This window comes from Polyodon spathula, chromosome 2 (genome assembly GCF_017654505.1).
Source record: "Polyodon spathula isolate WHYD16114869_AA chromosome 2, ASM1765450v1, whole genome shotgun sequence".
In the NCBI taxonomy this organism is placed as follows: domain Eukaryota; kingdom Metazoa; phylum Chordata; class Actinopteri; order Acipenseriformes; family Polyodontidae; genus Polyodon; species Polyodon spathula.
In genome coordinates, this window is record NC_054535.1 from 106788042 (window position 1) to 106802495 (window position 14454).

The 14454-nt window shown below is 40.9% G+C and overlaps 1 protein-coding gene across 4 annotated transcripts in view; it reads left to right on the forward strand.

Moving 5' to 3' along the window:
- The window catches only part of LOC121306847 (rhotekin-like), a 131888-nt gene that overhangs the window by 28384 nt on the left and 89050 nt on the right, over positions 1-14454 (forward strand). The window contains exon 1 of one of the 4 annotated variants that reach the window (XM_041238798.1): positions 1127-3041. The exons of the other annotated variants lie outside the window; for them this stretch is intronic. Within the exon in view, the coding sequence (XP_041094732.1) occupies positions 2970-3041 (72 nt within the window). The 5' untranslated portion in view covers positions 1127-2969. Of the gene's footprint in view, positions 1-1126; positions 3042-14454 lie in introns of those variants that run through there. 4 annotated transcript variants of the gene reach the window in all.

Below are 14454 nucleotides of genomic sequence, written 5' to 3' on the forward strand. Positions count from 1 at the left end.
GTGCATCAATCAGAGTGTGCTGCAATCTTTAGACAACAGCAAAACCTGCAGAGATTGTTCCCCGCTGGGAAGCCTGGGCCCTCGCTTCAGCAATGTGCTTGCAGGATATCGTTACACTTGGATAATTCCTGACAAGCCAGCTGGCTATTTGTTGTGGTTCAGGCTGATTGCAGGCCTGCCTAGCAGGATGTGGTGTAGGCTCGGCACTGGGGTGATATTTTGACTTGCTGGAGAGCAGGGGGATTGACGGCTGCTTCGACAGCGCAAGCCACAGTGAGAGTGGCTCAGACCAGGCCTTGCTGTGGCTTTTAATTTCATTGTGTGATCTCCAAGTGCTTCTATTTGCAACGACAACACAAGGAGAAACACAAATGAGCTTTTTATGGCTGCGGCAATCTCCCCTAACAGATGCTCTCTGTCACCTTTATGAACAGGACTAACAGATGCAATGAGAAGAGGCAGGGGTCTGTTCAATTACCTGCAATTGTAAATAGCCTTGTTAAATAACACTGGGATTAGAGCCTAAGCACACAGAGAACTGACTCAAGAGCTACTACTAGAGCATTTTACAGCACTGGGGAATCAACTTATTGTGTCATCAATTTGTCATTCACTGTGGTTAATAAAATCCAGGCTGTTTCAATGTGCTATAAAACACAGTTTGGGGGTTTATCCTGGTGGGGTGTAATTGATGAGATCAGCCGCTGCAAAGTTTGCACCATTTTATTTAGTCAGTTAAACTAATTTTGAGTTGTTTGTTTATTTCTGCTCTAGTAACAGTATCACTTTGTCTAAGCACAGTGACAGCTTCAGTCTTCCTTGTTTTGTGGTGGTGGTGGGGGCGGCTCTGTGTTTGGGAAAAGCTAGAAGCAGAAACGGTTTAATTACAGCTGGGGGCAGGTAATTTATTAATCAAAAAACTAACTACTGTATAGTTTAAGATATTGTTTCTGGCATGAATTGGCCAAAGAGTTAAAAAACAAAACAAAAAACGGCAGTTTGGTAGTCTCTCTCTCGTGTGTGTATGTGTGTGTGTGTGTTTCAGGAATTTAGGTTTGGAAGCCAGGCTGAGTTTAATGGCCTTTCTTGGAGGTACTGTGTGAGAGGCAGACGGAGAAGGAGTGCGCACCAGCGACCAGGGAAGGGCTGCCGTTTCCTGTCAGCGGAGATGTAGTCGAGTTTGTAACTCAGACTTCTTTGAGCGTGAGAGAGACTGAGGCACGAAACACCGAGATGGCGAGCAAAACTACAGCAAAGTGCGACGAGAGAGAAATGCGAGTGTGTGAAGGAGGAGAGTTGTTTGTTTTATGTTATTGAGCAAGACAAAGATCATCGAGGAACTGAAAACAAACATACAGAGTACCGTTATAACGCACAGAGCATTGTCCTTGGAGTGGTGACAATATATCTATACCTATAAACCTGGAATAAAATGAAATTATATCGTGACAAAACTGTTAATCAGGGATTGGAAAGTGCTGGTGAAAAGTAACGTACCACCTCAGTTTGCCTTACATCTGTCAGTGCGCACGGCAACGCACTTTCCTTCCAAGACCTACGCGCAGGGCAGCTGTGAAACTCCCTTTCTAGGCAGATATCCGTGAGCCTGAAAACGGGACTGTTGGAAGGCGTTTCGGAGACAGGTCACGGGCAGAAACACTTACCTGAGACTGCGCCGGTACCGCTACGTTCTTTCTTGTGTTGGACGACGAATATATGTATACAGATCACAACATGCATTGTCTATATAACTGTTTTTCTTTTTCTCATTTGGTGATTTCTTTTTTTATAGTTCTCAGTTAAACTATAACATTGGTGATCAATAAAGCTGTAACAAATTAAGTGCTATATGTATTATTGAGAAGAGTTAAACAGACGCGTTTCTTAACCTGGGGGTGACGGTTAACGCTCAAGTAAATAATAGTACCCACTAAACTTAAAAATTATGTGTCTGGTTTATTTGGTAATTGTCGGCTCTGCCTGGACCAAGCTGCTATTTTAAAACCTCGGGTTAGCATAGCGTGTTAACAATACACAGCCCCCTGCGATTGTGTGTGGGGCACCTTGGTGTTTTCACTTCAGCTGCCGAGTTCACAGACTAACTTTATCTGGCCTATGATTTGACTGTTATCTGCTTATTTGGGACTGTTGGTGCGTGTGGGCTGTATATACATTTTTAATTATCGGCTCAAACGTGTATGCGCAATACTGTGGCAGCAACCCCCGGTCATTTAATAAAACACAGCGGGACTGTTGTGTGCTGGAGATGCCCTTTGTCATGGGATGGGTGGAGGGGCAGACGGAGTCACATTAGGACGCAAGGAGAGACACAAAGCAAAAATTCAGTAAAGGACCCCAGTACTTCTCAGAATCTGGGAACAGTGTGGGCGCGTCAAGTAACCAATTGTTCTGTGGAATTGAAGCAGAGAGAGGGAGTGCAATCTCAAGTAAGCAAGTAAGTAGCATTTTATAAAGCACAAGAAGAGGAGGTTCCCCCAGCCGTGCACTGATAAAGTAGAAGTTGTTCTTGGAGAGAGCACTGTCTGTCGTGCGTTACCACAATGCGTTCTTGCTAGCGAACAGAAAGATGAACAGAAGGCAGAAGAAACAGGAAAATGCTGCTCCTGCCTTGGCACTGGGGAAAGCATATTTTGTCTTCAATTTATGTGTTTTGTTTAAAGTTAATTGAATAACCAGTGCGTTTTTGTAATATATTTATATTACAAAGCGTGGTGCATCTGAAAAGAAGTGAGTACATGGACTGAATTATATATCATATATATATATATCTGGTTGATTGATCAGTTTTAAGAAAACAAAACCCTAAACGACCATCAGATGTGTTATGCACTTTTAATTAAGAGTCTCAAAGAATGAACCCATTTGCGAGTCAGAAATAAACCCAGACCCGGGATTCCTTCTCTTTTATTACTTGGATTTATCTTTGTGGAATTGAACAATTCACTGACATGGAGGAGAAACTGCGAATCCTTGAGGATTTAAATATGATCTACATCCGCCAGATCGCACTCAGCTTACAGGTAAACAACAACCCCCCCCCCCCCCCCCCCCCCCCCCCCCCCCCCCCCTTTGCAGGTACTTCTTAAAATACACACACAGAGACAGACAGACACACACGCACACACACAGACAGACTGACATCCACGCACACACACACACACACACACACACACAGATAGACAGACACCCACACACGCACACACACAGACAGACTGACATCCACGCACACACACACAGACAGACAGGCTAACATGCACACACACACACACACACACACAGATAGACAGACACCCACGCACACACACAGACACACAGGCACACACACACACACAGATACAGATGCACACAGACAGACTGACAAGCAGACACACATATACGAAGACACACACAAATTCTTGAATTGCCTTTTCATGCAATAATAATTTACAAGAAAAAATAATAGCCAAAGCACACAAATATTCCTAGAAATGTATTTTGCAGATTATTGCAGTGCATTAATAAGACAGTCCTGAGAAAGGCTGCCATATTGCTGAAGGTGAGGTACTGTGTGTTTTGAGGGACATGTGCTGAAAGAGGCAGGAGAGTGGCGTCTTCCCAGCCTGTTTCCACTAAATATAAAACCTGCACAGCCGGAGTTTTGATGTATTTCTTCTCTTCATCTTGCCAATGCACCATGTGGATTTCATTCAGTAAAATGTCCTCCTTGTCTGATCCCTTGCCTGACTAGATTGATAGAACAGCCACTCCTAGCCCCAGTGCTAAGTATAGGCTGTGTAATGCATGTATAATTGGTCAGTTGATAGGGGCTCACCCTTCAGCTTAACCCCTCACCTGAATGGCTGTACAAGTCGATTGACACTGTCTGCTGTGCTACAAGGTTGATTTGATCAACCTACTGTATATCCTGCCAGGTTCACCAGAACTGAAGTGCTGTAATAAATAAATCTGTTATCCGGCAAAGCAAATCAAATCCTACATTTCTATAACATCGTTCGGATTTTAATTTTAAATCCTGGCTACAATATTGACGTGGTTTTATATTATTGTAGCTTATATATAATGGTTTATCGCTGATTTCTGTGTTTCATCTCAGTGGGCTGTTCCTAGAATTACCCTGACCCTGATCAGGCTAAATGAGTGTGCAGAAGCATACTCATCCTCCTAAAAGCCTTTAAGAAGTATTTACCAACCTGGATGAGAGGAAAATAATCTTCCAATTGGCTTTTAAAACACCCAGTGCTGAAATGAATTGCCATTGATTAGTACTCGATTGTAAACACGAGGAAAGGACAGCTTTTCTTACTTTGAATAGCAACATGTCAATGAATGGATTTATTTAATACCTGCTGATAAATACTTACTTCTTACAGGCAATCGCCAGTATCAGCACACCCCTAGCTTGTATCCCTGGTCTACCGATGGGAATGTGTTGGGGTAGGACTTTGCTGGAATGATGGTTCTTCAGGCTGATTAGCACAGACGAGCATACCAATAAAAGTGGATTCCAAGACTGTGGAATCAGAGTTTTAAACGGTTGTACTTGGCATTGTGTTTTTATGAGGTGAGGCTATAAGAAAAACATGTGGACATACGTTTCTCACGTTGAATGTCTCAAAGAGCTGTTTTTGTACATTTTTATACAACACAAGGATGGAAATCCTGAGCTTGCTACCTGTACACTGGGGCTAATCTAGCATGTATTAAAACCTGGAATGGGTGATATTTCCATTGCTGAAATGCTTTGTTCATGATAAATTTTGAGATACTAGAAAAAACATAAATAAATAAATTCAATGACAAAAGTATCAATTTTTGTTTTCGAAGTCTTCTAAACACACACATGACACAGCAACCCAGTCGCCATATTGAATCCTCTGTGGATATTATACTGTACCCCTGGAAAACTGGTGAAACAGATTGTGTGCTTCTTTATTTTTTGCAACATATGCAGCGTGTCATTGGCTGCAGCTGTTTAGGGCTCATATTAAATCTAATCAACTAATTACATTGATTGGAGTCAATCTGCTACAAGCTTGATTAGCCAGATGTAGCTGAACTCAGATTGGTGTTAAACCAGAAGTGCACTGGTTTGTGTTGGGAGCCCTGCAGGCAGGTCGGTGAGTTCTGGTTTGTGTTGGGAGCCCTGCAGGCAGGTCGGTGAGTTCTGGTTTGTGTTGGGAGCCCTGCAGGCAGGTCGGTGAGTTCTGGTTTGTGTTGGGAGCCCTGCAGGCAGGTCGGTGAGTTCTGGTTTGTGTTGGGAGCCCTGCAGGCAGGTCGGTGAGTTCTGGTTTGTGTTGGGAGCCCTGCAGGCAGGTCGGTGAGTTCTGGTTTGTGTTGGGAGCCCTGCAGGCAGGTCGTGAGTTCTGGTTTGTGTTGGGAGCCCTGCAGGCAGGTCGGTGAGTTCTGGTTTGTGTGGGAGCCCTGCAGGCAGGTCGGTGAGTCCTGAGGCAAAGGGGCTGTGTCAGTGCTCATCAGAAACTCTGTGAAGCATGGCTACATGTTTTGACACAGTGAGGGTTATTGTTTTCTTGAGACACCATTCTGCGTGCTGATGATCCTGGAAACTGGGTCAAGGCGGTCGGTGGAAGAGAGTGATTAGCGAGCGTGCCGGTGACAGGAGGTTATGCTGTCACTGAGGGGATTATTCATACACCTATCCAGGGAGCAATCAGCTTCCAGATTGGTTTATAATGAACGCACCAAACCAGCTTTATAATCGACCACCCAGGGAGTCTTTAAACAGACTGGGGCCCTGCATGTAAATAGTTTGATTGTGTGTGTGTGTGTGTGTGTGTAATATATGTGTATATATATATATATATATATATATATATATATATATATATATATATATATATATATATATATATATATATATATAATGAATAAAGTTTGTATATTTTGAATTTAAGATTGTAGGGATGTGGTTAAAATCCCATCCCAGCAGAATTAAATGTGGAATGTGGCCATTCTCAAAGTGTTTCGTCGACTGCCAATTTGAGGATGGCCCCTTGTATTGGCGAAGATCCAAAGCCTTGTTGCTTGGTTAGTTTAGGACAGGGGTGTCCAATCACGGTCCTGGAGGGCCATGCACTTTAGGGTTAACAGGTGAGATGATACAATTACCAACTTTAGGGTCTGGATGGAGGTTTACAGTAACTGCTTCAGTTAAACAATTTAGAACAGGGCTGGAACGAAGGCCAGGAGTAGAAGGGTCACCCCTGGTTTCAGGAAAGGGCTGGGAGCAGCAGGTTGTGTTCCTTGCCTCTGCACCATCATAGCTCTGCTTGGGTGTGGGGTTCTGATTTGCATTTTGGATTTGTTTGTTTAAATCTTTAGTTTTTTTTAGTTTTTTAATAGAAGTGTGCAGACGCTCTGAACGGCTGTCTTCCGCCTCTGTGTTTGCTATTCCTGTCACAGGCCAGCCTTGACTGCATTGCAGTACCACAGGATCACTAGGCCAAGTAACTGCTGTTGTGGAGAAAAAATGAAAACCATTCAGCTGATGAAACTGTTCAGGGACGAACCAGAGGATGGACAGTAACACTGCAGTACTGAAACCATTTCAGTGTCCTCTCACCTTGCTGGGAAGGTTATGAAAGAGGGCAGGATAGAGATTCCCAGTTCCCAAAATAATTCCCAGTTTAGGGTCCCGCAGCTATTTCCCCTTCTGTTTGCTATCTGATCACATTCTGCAGTACTGTAGATGCTGTGTTCCCAAACTCCCCCCAAAAATGGCACCAGCTTGAAAGATTGTCTTTGTTTAAGAGCGTGATCGTGTTAGAAGTACCTGCTCTTGTAGTTGGTATTATGTTTTACATAAAGATGAGCTGTTGTGCTCTGGGTTACCTGCTTAGGGAGTGATTCCTGTGCTGCTACACAATACAGTAGGGGTTTATAAAGAGCCTTCTGCGTAACACTAAGTGCTGTACCTCTAATAAAAGAAAAACGAAATGCCTTGTCAAACAAATAGATCTTTAATCTTGATTTAAAAATTGTTACTGATTGTCCCTGATATGTTTGAGCCGAAAGGCTGGGCTTGTCTGCATTCGTGGTTATAGAGCTTTTAATCTCATCTCACCGATGGGACAGAATCTGTAACAGTGCATCACACAACACTGAAACCAAACAGAACCACTTTGTCCTTTTGTATAGAAATTGTGACCCGTGACTCTTGTCTTATGACTACACACTGCTGAGACAAAGGAGTCTTCTCTTCTTCTGGAGAAGGACTCTGATTCCATCGCTGCCCCACCCGAGGGCTCCTCAGAGAGTGAATGGTCCGTCTGTGTCAAGAAAATGTGAGCCGCAGCCTTTTGAAATGCCTGAGCTTCCTTTGAAAAACATCATAGATAGATTCTGCTGGAATGGATTTGACTTTCACTCCTATTGGCCTTTGTAATAAAGGTTATTGGTGTATTTGGAGGGAGTGTAATTGTAATAAAGGTTATTGGTGTATGTGGAGGGGGTGTAATTGTAATAAAGGTTATTAGTGTATTTGGAGGGGGGTGTAATTGTAATAAAGGTTATTGGTGTATTTCACTATTGTTTGTCCTGTACCTGGTCCCAGGTACAGGACAAACAATACTTAACTCCCTTAAGTTTAAGTTTAAGTACCCTTCTGTATAGATGGTCAACCTCCCCTTTCTCTGACACTTAACCAATTGCAAAGGTAATTTAATTTATTGTGTGAGTGTTAATGTGTGTGTGTAGTCTAGTGTGACAACCTCTGAACTCAGTGCATTCTTCACACTCCTGGAGACAAAAGGTCCATACATCTGCCTTTTGTTATCTCCTTGTGACCCCCGTTGATGCCAGTGGGATTATCTCTTTTGATCTCTCTGAAGTCTTTAGAGCCTGTTCCCTTCTAGTCCACAGCATTGTTATCTCGTTAGCTTGCAGTCATTGTTGGGCAAGAGTTTGTAGACGCATCGTCTCTATCAATGGTTAGCAGTACATGCAATTTGAACCAAACAGTCTGCTATCTGCAATATTAGTCTCTTTTCAGAAAAAAACACCAGTATATGCCAGTCCACATGCGTAGCAAACTGCTAATCAATTCTCAATCCATGTTTTCCAACAGGGTGTAATTGTAATAAAGGTTATAAGTGTATTTGAAGGGGGTGTAATTGTAATAAAGGTTATTAGTGTATTTGAAGGGGGTGTAATTTTAATAAAGGTTATTAGTGTATTTGGAGGGGGTGTAATTGTAATAAAGGTTATTAGTGTATTTGGAGGGAGTGTAATTGTAATAAAGGTTATTAGTGTATTTGGAGGGGGTGTAATTGTAATAAAGGTTATTAGTGTATTTGGAGGGGTTTGTAATTGTAATAAAGGTTATTAGTGTATTTGGAGGGGGTGTAATTGTAATAAAGGTTATTAGTGTATTTGGAGGGGTTTGTAATTGTAATAAAGGTTATTAGTGTATTTGGAGGGGTTTGAAATTGTAATAAAGGTTATTAGTGTATTTGGGGGGGTTTGTAATTGTAATAAAGGTTATTAGTGTATTTGGGGGGGGTTGTAATTGTAATAAAGGTTATTAGTGTATTTGGAGGGGTTTGTAATTGTAATAAAGGTTATTAGTGTATTTGGAGGGGTTTGTAATTGTAATAAAGGTTATTAGTGTATTTGGGGGGGGTTGTAATTGTAATAAAGGTTATTAGTGTATTTGGAGGGGGTGTAATTGTAATAAAGGTTATTAGTGTATTTGGAGGGGGTGTAATTGTAATAAAGGTTATTAGTGTATTTGGAGGGGGTGTAATTGTAATAAAGGTTATTAGTGTATTTGGAGGGGTTTGTAATTGTAATAAAGGTTATTAGTGTATTTGGAGGGGTTTGTAATTGTAATAAAGGTTATTAGTGTATTTGGAGGGGTTTGTAATTGTAATAAAGGTTATTAGTGTATTTGGAGGGGGTGTAATTGTAATAAAGGTTATTAGTGTATTTGGAGGGGTTTGTAATTGTAATAAAGGTTATTAGTGTATTTGGAGGGGGTGTAATTGTAATAAAGGTTATTGGTGGGAAAGATATGAAAGAGGGCAGGATAGAGATTCCCAGTTCCCAAAATAATTCCCAGTTTAGGGTCGCACAGCTATTTCCCCTTCTGTTTGCTATCTGATCACATTCTGCAGTACTGTAGATGCTGTGTTCCCAAAACCCCCCCAAAATGGTACCAGCTTGAAAGATTGTCTTTTTTTAAGAGCGTGATCGTGTTAGAAGTACCTGTAATTGTAATAAAGGTTATTGGTGTATTTGGAGGGGTTTGTAATTGTAATAAAGGTTATTGGTGTATTTGAAGGGGGTGTAATTGTAATAAAGGTTATAAGTGTATTTGGAGGGGGTGTAATTGTAATAAAGGTTATTAGTGTATTTGGAGGGGTTTGTAATTGTAATAAAGGTTATTGGTGTATTTGGAGGGGGTGTAATTGTAATAAAGGTTATAAGTGTATTTGGAGGGGGTGTAATTGTAATAAAGGTTATTAGTGTATTTGGAGGGGTTTGTAATTGTAATAAAGGTTATTGGTGTATTTGGAGGGGGTGTAATTGTAATAAAGGTTATAAGTGTATTTGGAGGGGGTGTAATTGTAATAAAGGTTATTAGTGTATTTGGAGGGGGTGTAATTGTAATAAAGGTTATTAGTGTATTTGAAGGGGGTGTAATTGTAATAAAGGTTATAAGTGTATTTGGAGGGGGTGTAATTGTAATAAAGGTTATTAGTGTATTTGGAGGGGTTTGTAATTGTAATAAAGGTTATTGGTGTATTTGGAGGGGGTGTAATTGTAATAAAGGTTATAAGTGTATTTGGAGGGGTTTGTAATTGTAATAAAGGTTATTAGTGTATTTGGAGGGGGGTGTAATTGTAATAAAGGTTAAGAACATAAGAAAGTTTACAAACGAGAGAAGGCCATTCGGCCCATCTTGCTCGTTTGGTTGTTAGTAGCTTATTGTTCCCAGAATCTCATCAAGCAGCTTCTTGAAGGATCCCAGGGTGAGAGCTTCAACAACATTACTGGGGAGTTGATTCCAGACCCTCAAGATTCTCTGTGTGAAAAGTGCCTCCTATTTTCTGTTCTGAATGCCTCTTTGTCTAATCTCCATATGTGACCCCTGGTCCTTGTTTCTTTTTTCAGGTCGAAAAAGTCCCTTGGGTCGACACTGTCAATACCGTTTAGAATTCTGAATGCTTGAATTAGGTTGCCGCGTAGTCTTCTTTGTTCAAGACTGAACAGATTCAATTCTTTTAGCCTGTCTGCATATGACATGCCTTTTAAGCCCGGAATAATTCTGGTCGCTCCTCTTTGCACTCTTTCTAGAGCAGCAATATCTTTTTTTTTAGCGAGGTGACCAGAACTGCACACAATATTCAAGATGAGGTCTTACTAATGCATTGTACAGTTTTAACATTACTTCCCTTGATTTAAATTCAGCACTTATTGCAATGTATTCGAGCATCTTGTTGGCATTTTTTATAGCTTCCCCACATTGTCTAGATGAAGACATTTCTGAGTCAACAAAAACTCCTAGGTCTTTATCATAGATTCCTTCTCCAATTTCAGTATCTCCCATATATTTATAATGCACATTTTTATTTCCTGCGTGCAGTACCTTACACTTTTCTCTATTAAATGTCATTTGCCATGTGTCTGCCCAGTTCTGAATCTAGTCTAGATCATTTTGAATGACCTTTGCTGCTGCAACAGTGTTTGCCACTCCACCTATTTTTGTGTCGTCTGCAAATTTAACAAGTTTGCTTACTATACCAGAATCTAAATCATGAATGTAGATTAGGAATAGCAGAGGACCTAATACTGATCCCTGTGGTACTCCACTGGTTACCACGCTCCATTCTGAGGTTTCTCCTCTAATCAGTACTTTTTGTTTTCTACAAGTTAACCACTCCCTAATCCATGTACATGTGTTTCCTTGAATCCCTACTGCGTTCAGTTTGAGAATTAATCTTTTATGCGGGACTTTGTCAGAAGCTTTCTGGAAATCTAAATAAACCATGTCATATGCTTTGCAATTATCCATTATCGATGTTGCATCCTCAAAACAATCAAGCATGTTAGTTAGACATGATCTCCCTTTCCTAAAACCATGTTGACTGTCTCCCAGGACACTGTTACCATATAGGTAATTTTCCATTTTGCATCTTATTATAGTTTCCATAAGTTTGCATATAATAGAAGTCAGGCTTATTGGTCTGTAGTTACCTGGTTCATTTTGTTTCCCTTTTTCTGGATCGGTATTACATTTGCAATTTACATGTACAACCCTGTGTCAAAAGACTGTTACATGATCTTAGTAACTGGATGACATGTGGGGCATGTTGTCCATATATTCCTTTGTAAAAACTTGTGAAAAGTAATCATTTGATATATTTGCTTGTGGCAGTGCGATTGCACTGCACAGTGGTAAATTAGTGTTGGTGTGGTTTATATGTGGGAATGGGTTTATTGTGTATTGTTTTGGAGTTGATTAGTTTGATTGTATTATTGTTTACAGACGGGCGCTCGATTGAGACTTGCTGCCTGCTATGTTTGGTTGAGGGAAGGGCAGCAAGTGATTGGCTGTGCTGGTCCTCAATCAGCACGTGGGCGGGTCTCGACCGAGTGTCCGTCAGTTTAGAAACGTCCACGGGAGATAGCTCGGGGCTGCTGCAAGGCCTGCCGTTTTCACGGCACCTTTTGAGTTATAGTTTGGGGTATTGTGTTTTATTTTGCACTTTTTGTACGGTTTACTGTATTTGTCCTCTGTGCGTTACCATCGCTGGTAACGTCACATGACCGCCTTTATTTTACTTTCACTTTCTGTTTGTTGTTAATAAATCCTGCGCGCCTGTGCCGGCGTTTCAACACCAACCTCTGTCTCTCTGTATGCTTGAACAGCGGCGACCCACACGCGTGACTCGAGGAAGACCCTGTCACATTGCTATTTTTTTTTCTTCATCTACGATTTTGCCATTTGTATGTCTTAAACGTTTAATCTCCTCTTTGAATGTTCTCTTGCTGTTGTAATATTGGAAAAACATTTTGGAATTGGTTTTAGCTCCCTTAGCAATGTTCATGTCTATTTCTCTCTTGGCCTTCTAACTTCCCTTTTGACTTGCTTTTGCAGTTCTGTGTACTCTTTCTGCGTACTTTCTTTTTGGTCCTTTTTTAATGCTCTGTAAAGTGCCTTTTTTCACTGAATTTTTTTTTTTAATTGATGTATTAAACCATTTTGGCAATTTAGTTTCACATTTAGATTTGTCTACTTTAGGGATGTAATTGTTTTGCGCCTCTAGTACTACATTTTTGAAGAACAGCCATCCTTCTTCTGTGGATGTTTTCTCTATTTTACTCCAGTCTACTTCTGTTAGTCTCTGTTTCATACCTTCATAGTTTGCTTTTCTAAAATTGTAAACCTTAGCTTTAGTCATTACTTTTGGGGTTTTAAAAATCACTTCAAATGAGACCATGTTGTGGTCTGAGTTTGCTGGTGGTTCTCTGACCTCTGTTTTAGTTATTCTGTCATCGTTATTTGAAAAGACTAAATCAAGGCATGCCTCCCCTCTAGTCAGTGCCTTGACAAATTGTGTTAGGAAGCAGTCATTTGTCATTTCCACCATTTCAATTTCATCCATCGTGCTCCCCACCAGGTTTTCCCATTTTATATGGGGGAAGTTGAAATCCCCCATTAGTATTCTCCTTTGCTACGCGCATTTCTAATGTTATTGTATAACAGATTATTTTGCTCACCGTCTGAGTCAGGCGGTCTATAGCATGCGCCTATTATTATGCTTTTTGAATTTGTGTCCGTTATTCTGACCCATATTGATTCGGCTTTGTTTTCTTTGTCCAGGTTTAACACCTGGGCTTCAAGACTGTTTCTTATGTATAGCGCTACCCCTCCTCCTCTTCTGTCCTGCCTGTCTTTCTAATACAGTGTATGCCTACAAATATTATATTCGTCCCCATCACTCTCAGACAACCACGTTTCTGTAACACCTATCACATCATAGTTACTTGTTAGTGCAGTAGCTTCAAGTTCTAAAATGTTGTTTCTGATACTTCTAGCGTTTAGGTAAATACATTTAATGGTTGTCTTACCTGAGTTGTTGTCCTTGTTTTGATGCGGTCTCCCTTGTGTTTTTTTGGTGATTTCTCCCCCCTTCCTTTCTAGTTTAAATGCTTCTGAGGGGATGGAATGGGCTACCGGGTTATGTTGCTGAGGGAGAAATACTTGGATCCTTTTAGACTCAACTTGACAACATTGTGAGATGAAGCTGGAGTGGAGGAGGTCACGTCTGGAGCCTGGCGGGCCGGCGGCAGCACTGCTGCTCTTGTTTCGGTTCTCTTCAGAAGCAGGGTTCGAGTTTTGGCCTCAGAAGAACTTTCTGGGATCACTGTGTGTTTTTAACTGCAGATGAACGCACTTTGTCATGATTGCTGTGCAGACATAATTCGTGGTGTAAAGTAGGTCAAAACAATACATTTAGTCATTCTTTACATTTAAACACATACATATGGTTTACTGCAGGACAAATACGTTTTCTATCATTAACTGGAAGGAAACAGTTCGTGTCATTATCTAAAAAAGGCATGAACTATCGACCGAGGAGAGCTGTCAATTAGGCGTTGCCCTTGGTGGAGTTTTTGGTGAATAAGACTGACTGTTTAAAAAAGACAAATGTGGTGACGCTGGCGTTTTGTAACCGAACTGCATCCTGTTAAGACCGCCCACGCAGCATGACAGGCTCCACTAAATGTCAGTTTATCAGCCAAGGTGATTATTGGTTGTTAGAAATTATTGGCAGTTAATACTTCTCTGTGATTGTGATTACTTAGTAAAGGCCAGCCATGCATCATTTGACAGGCTGCACAAAACGTGACAATAAGCGGGTTTGTGATTGATATTAAGAGAGGTAATTTCTCAAAGAACTTGTGGGGCATGGTGAGTGAGTCTTCAAAAATTGTGATAATAAACAGTGCATGGTATTAAGCAAGGTGATATAAAACAGATTAATCTATATTCTTGGAATGCTATCTTTAAATAAAACCAAGGGCTTGAACTTTATAATGAACGGCCTGCAAAGTAACTCTGATGGAAAGCTCTGAATCTATCTTTTATAGGGAGTATTTTAATACACTGAACCCCATTCACAACACTTGAATTACTTAAGGTTTTAAATACACCATGTGTTTGTGAGTGAGTGTTACTGTACACCTGTACCCTTGCATCCTGTTTATAGCCTAGCAAGAACAAACAAGGGACCAAATTACAGTTATTTATTTCCTGTTCAGCACAAAATTGAAAAAAGCTGTTTGTAAGAAAAGGAGCATTGTTTTGTGGGACATAGTGGTGATGTAATGAAGATGATGTCATGCTGCCTGCCAGTTTCATGGCAGTACACTGGTGCTGAGAGAGTGAAGAGATCAGGGATCGGAGGT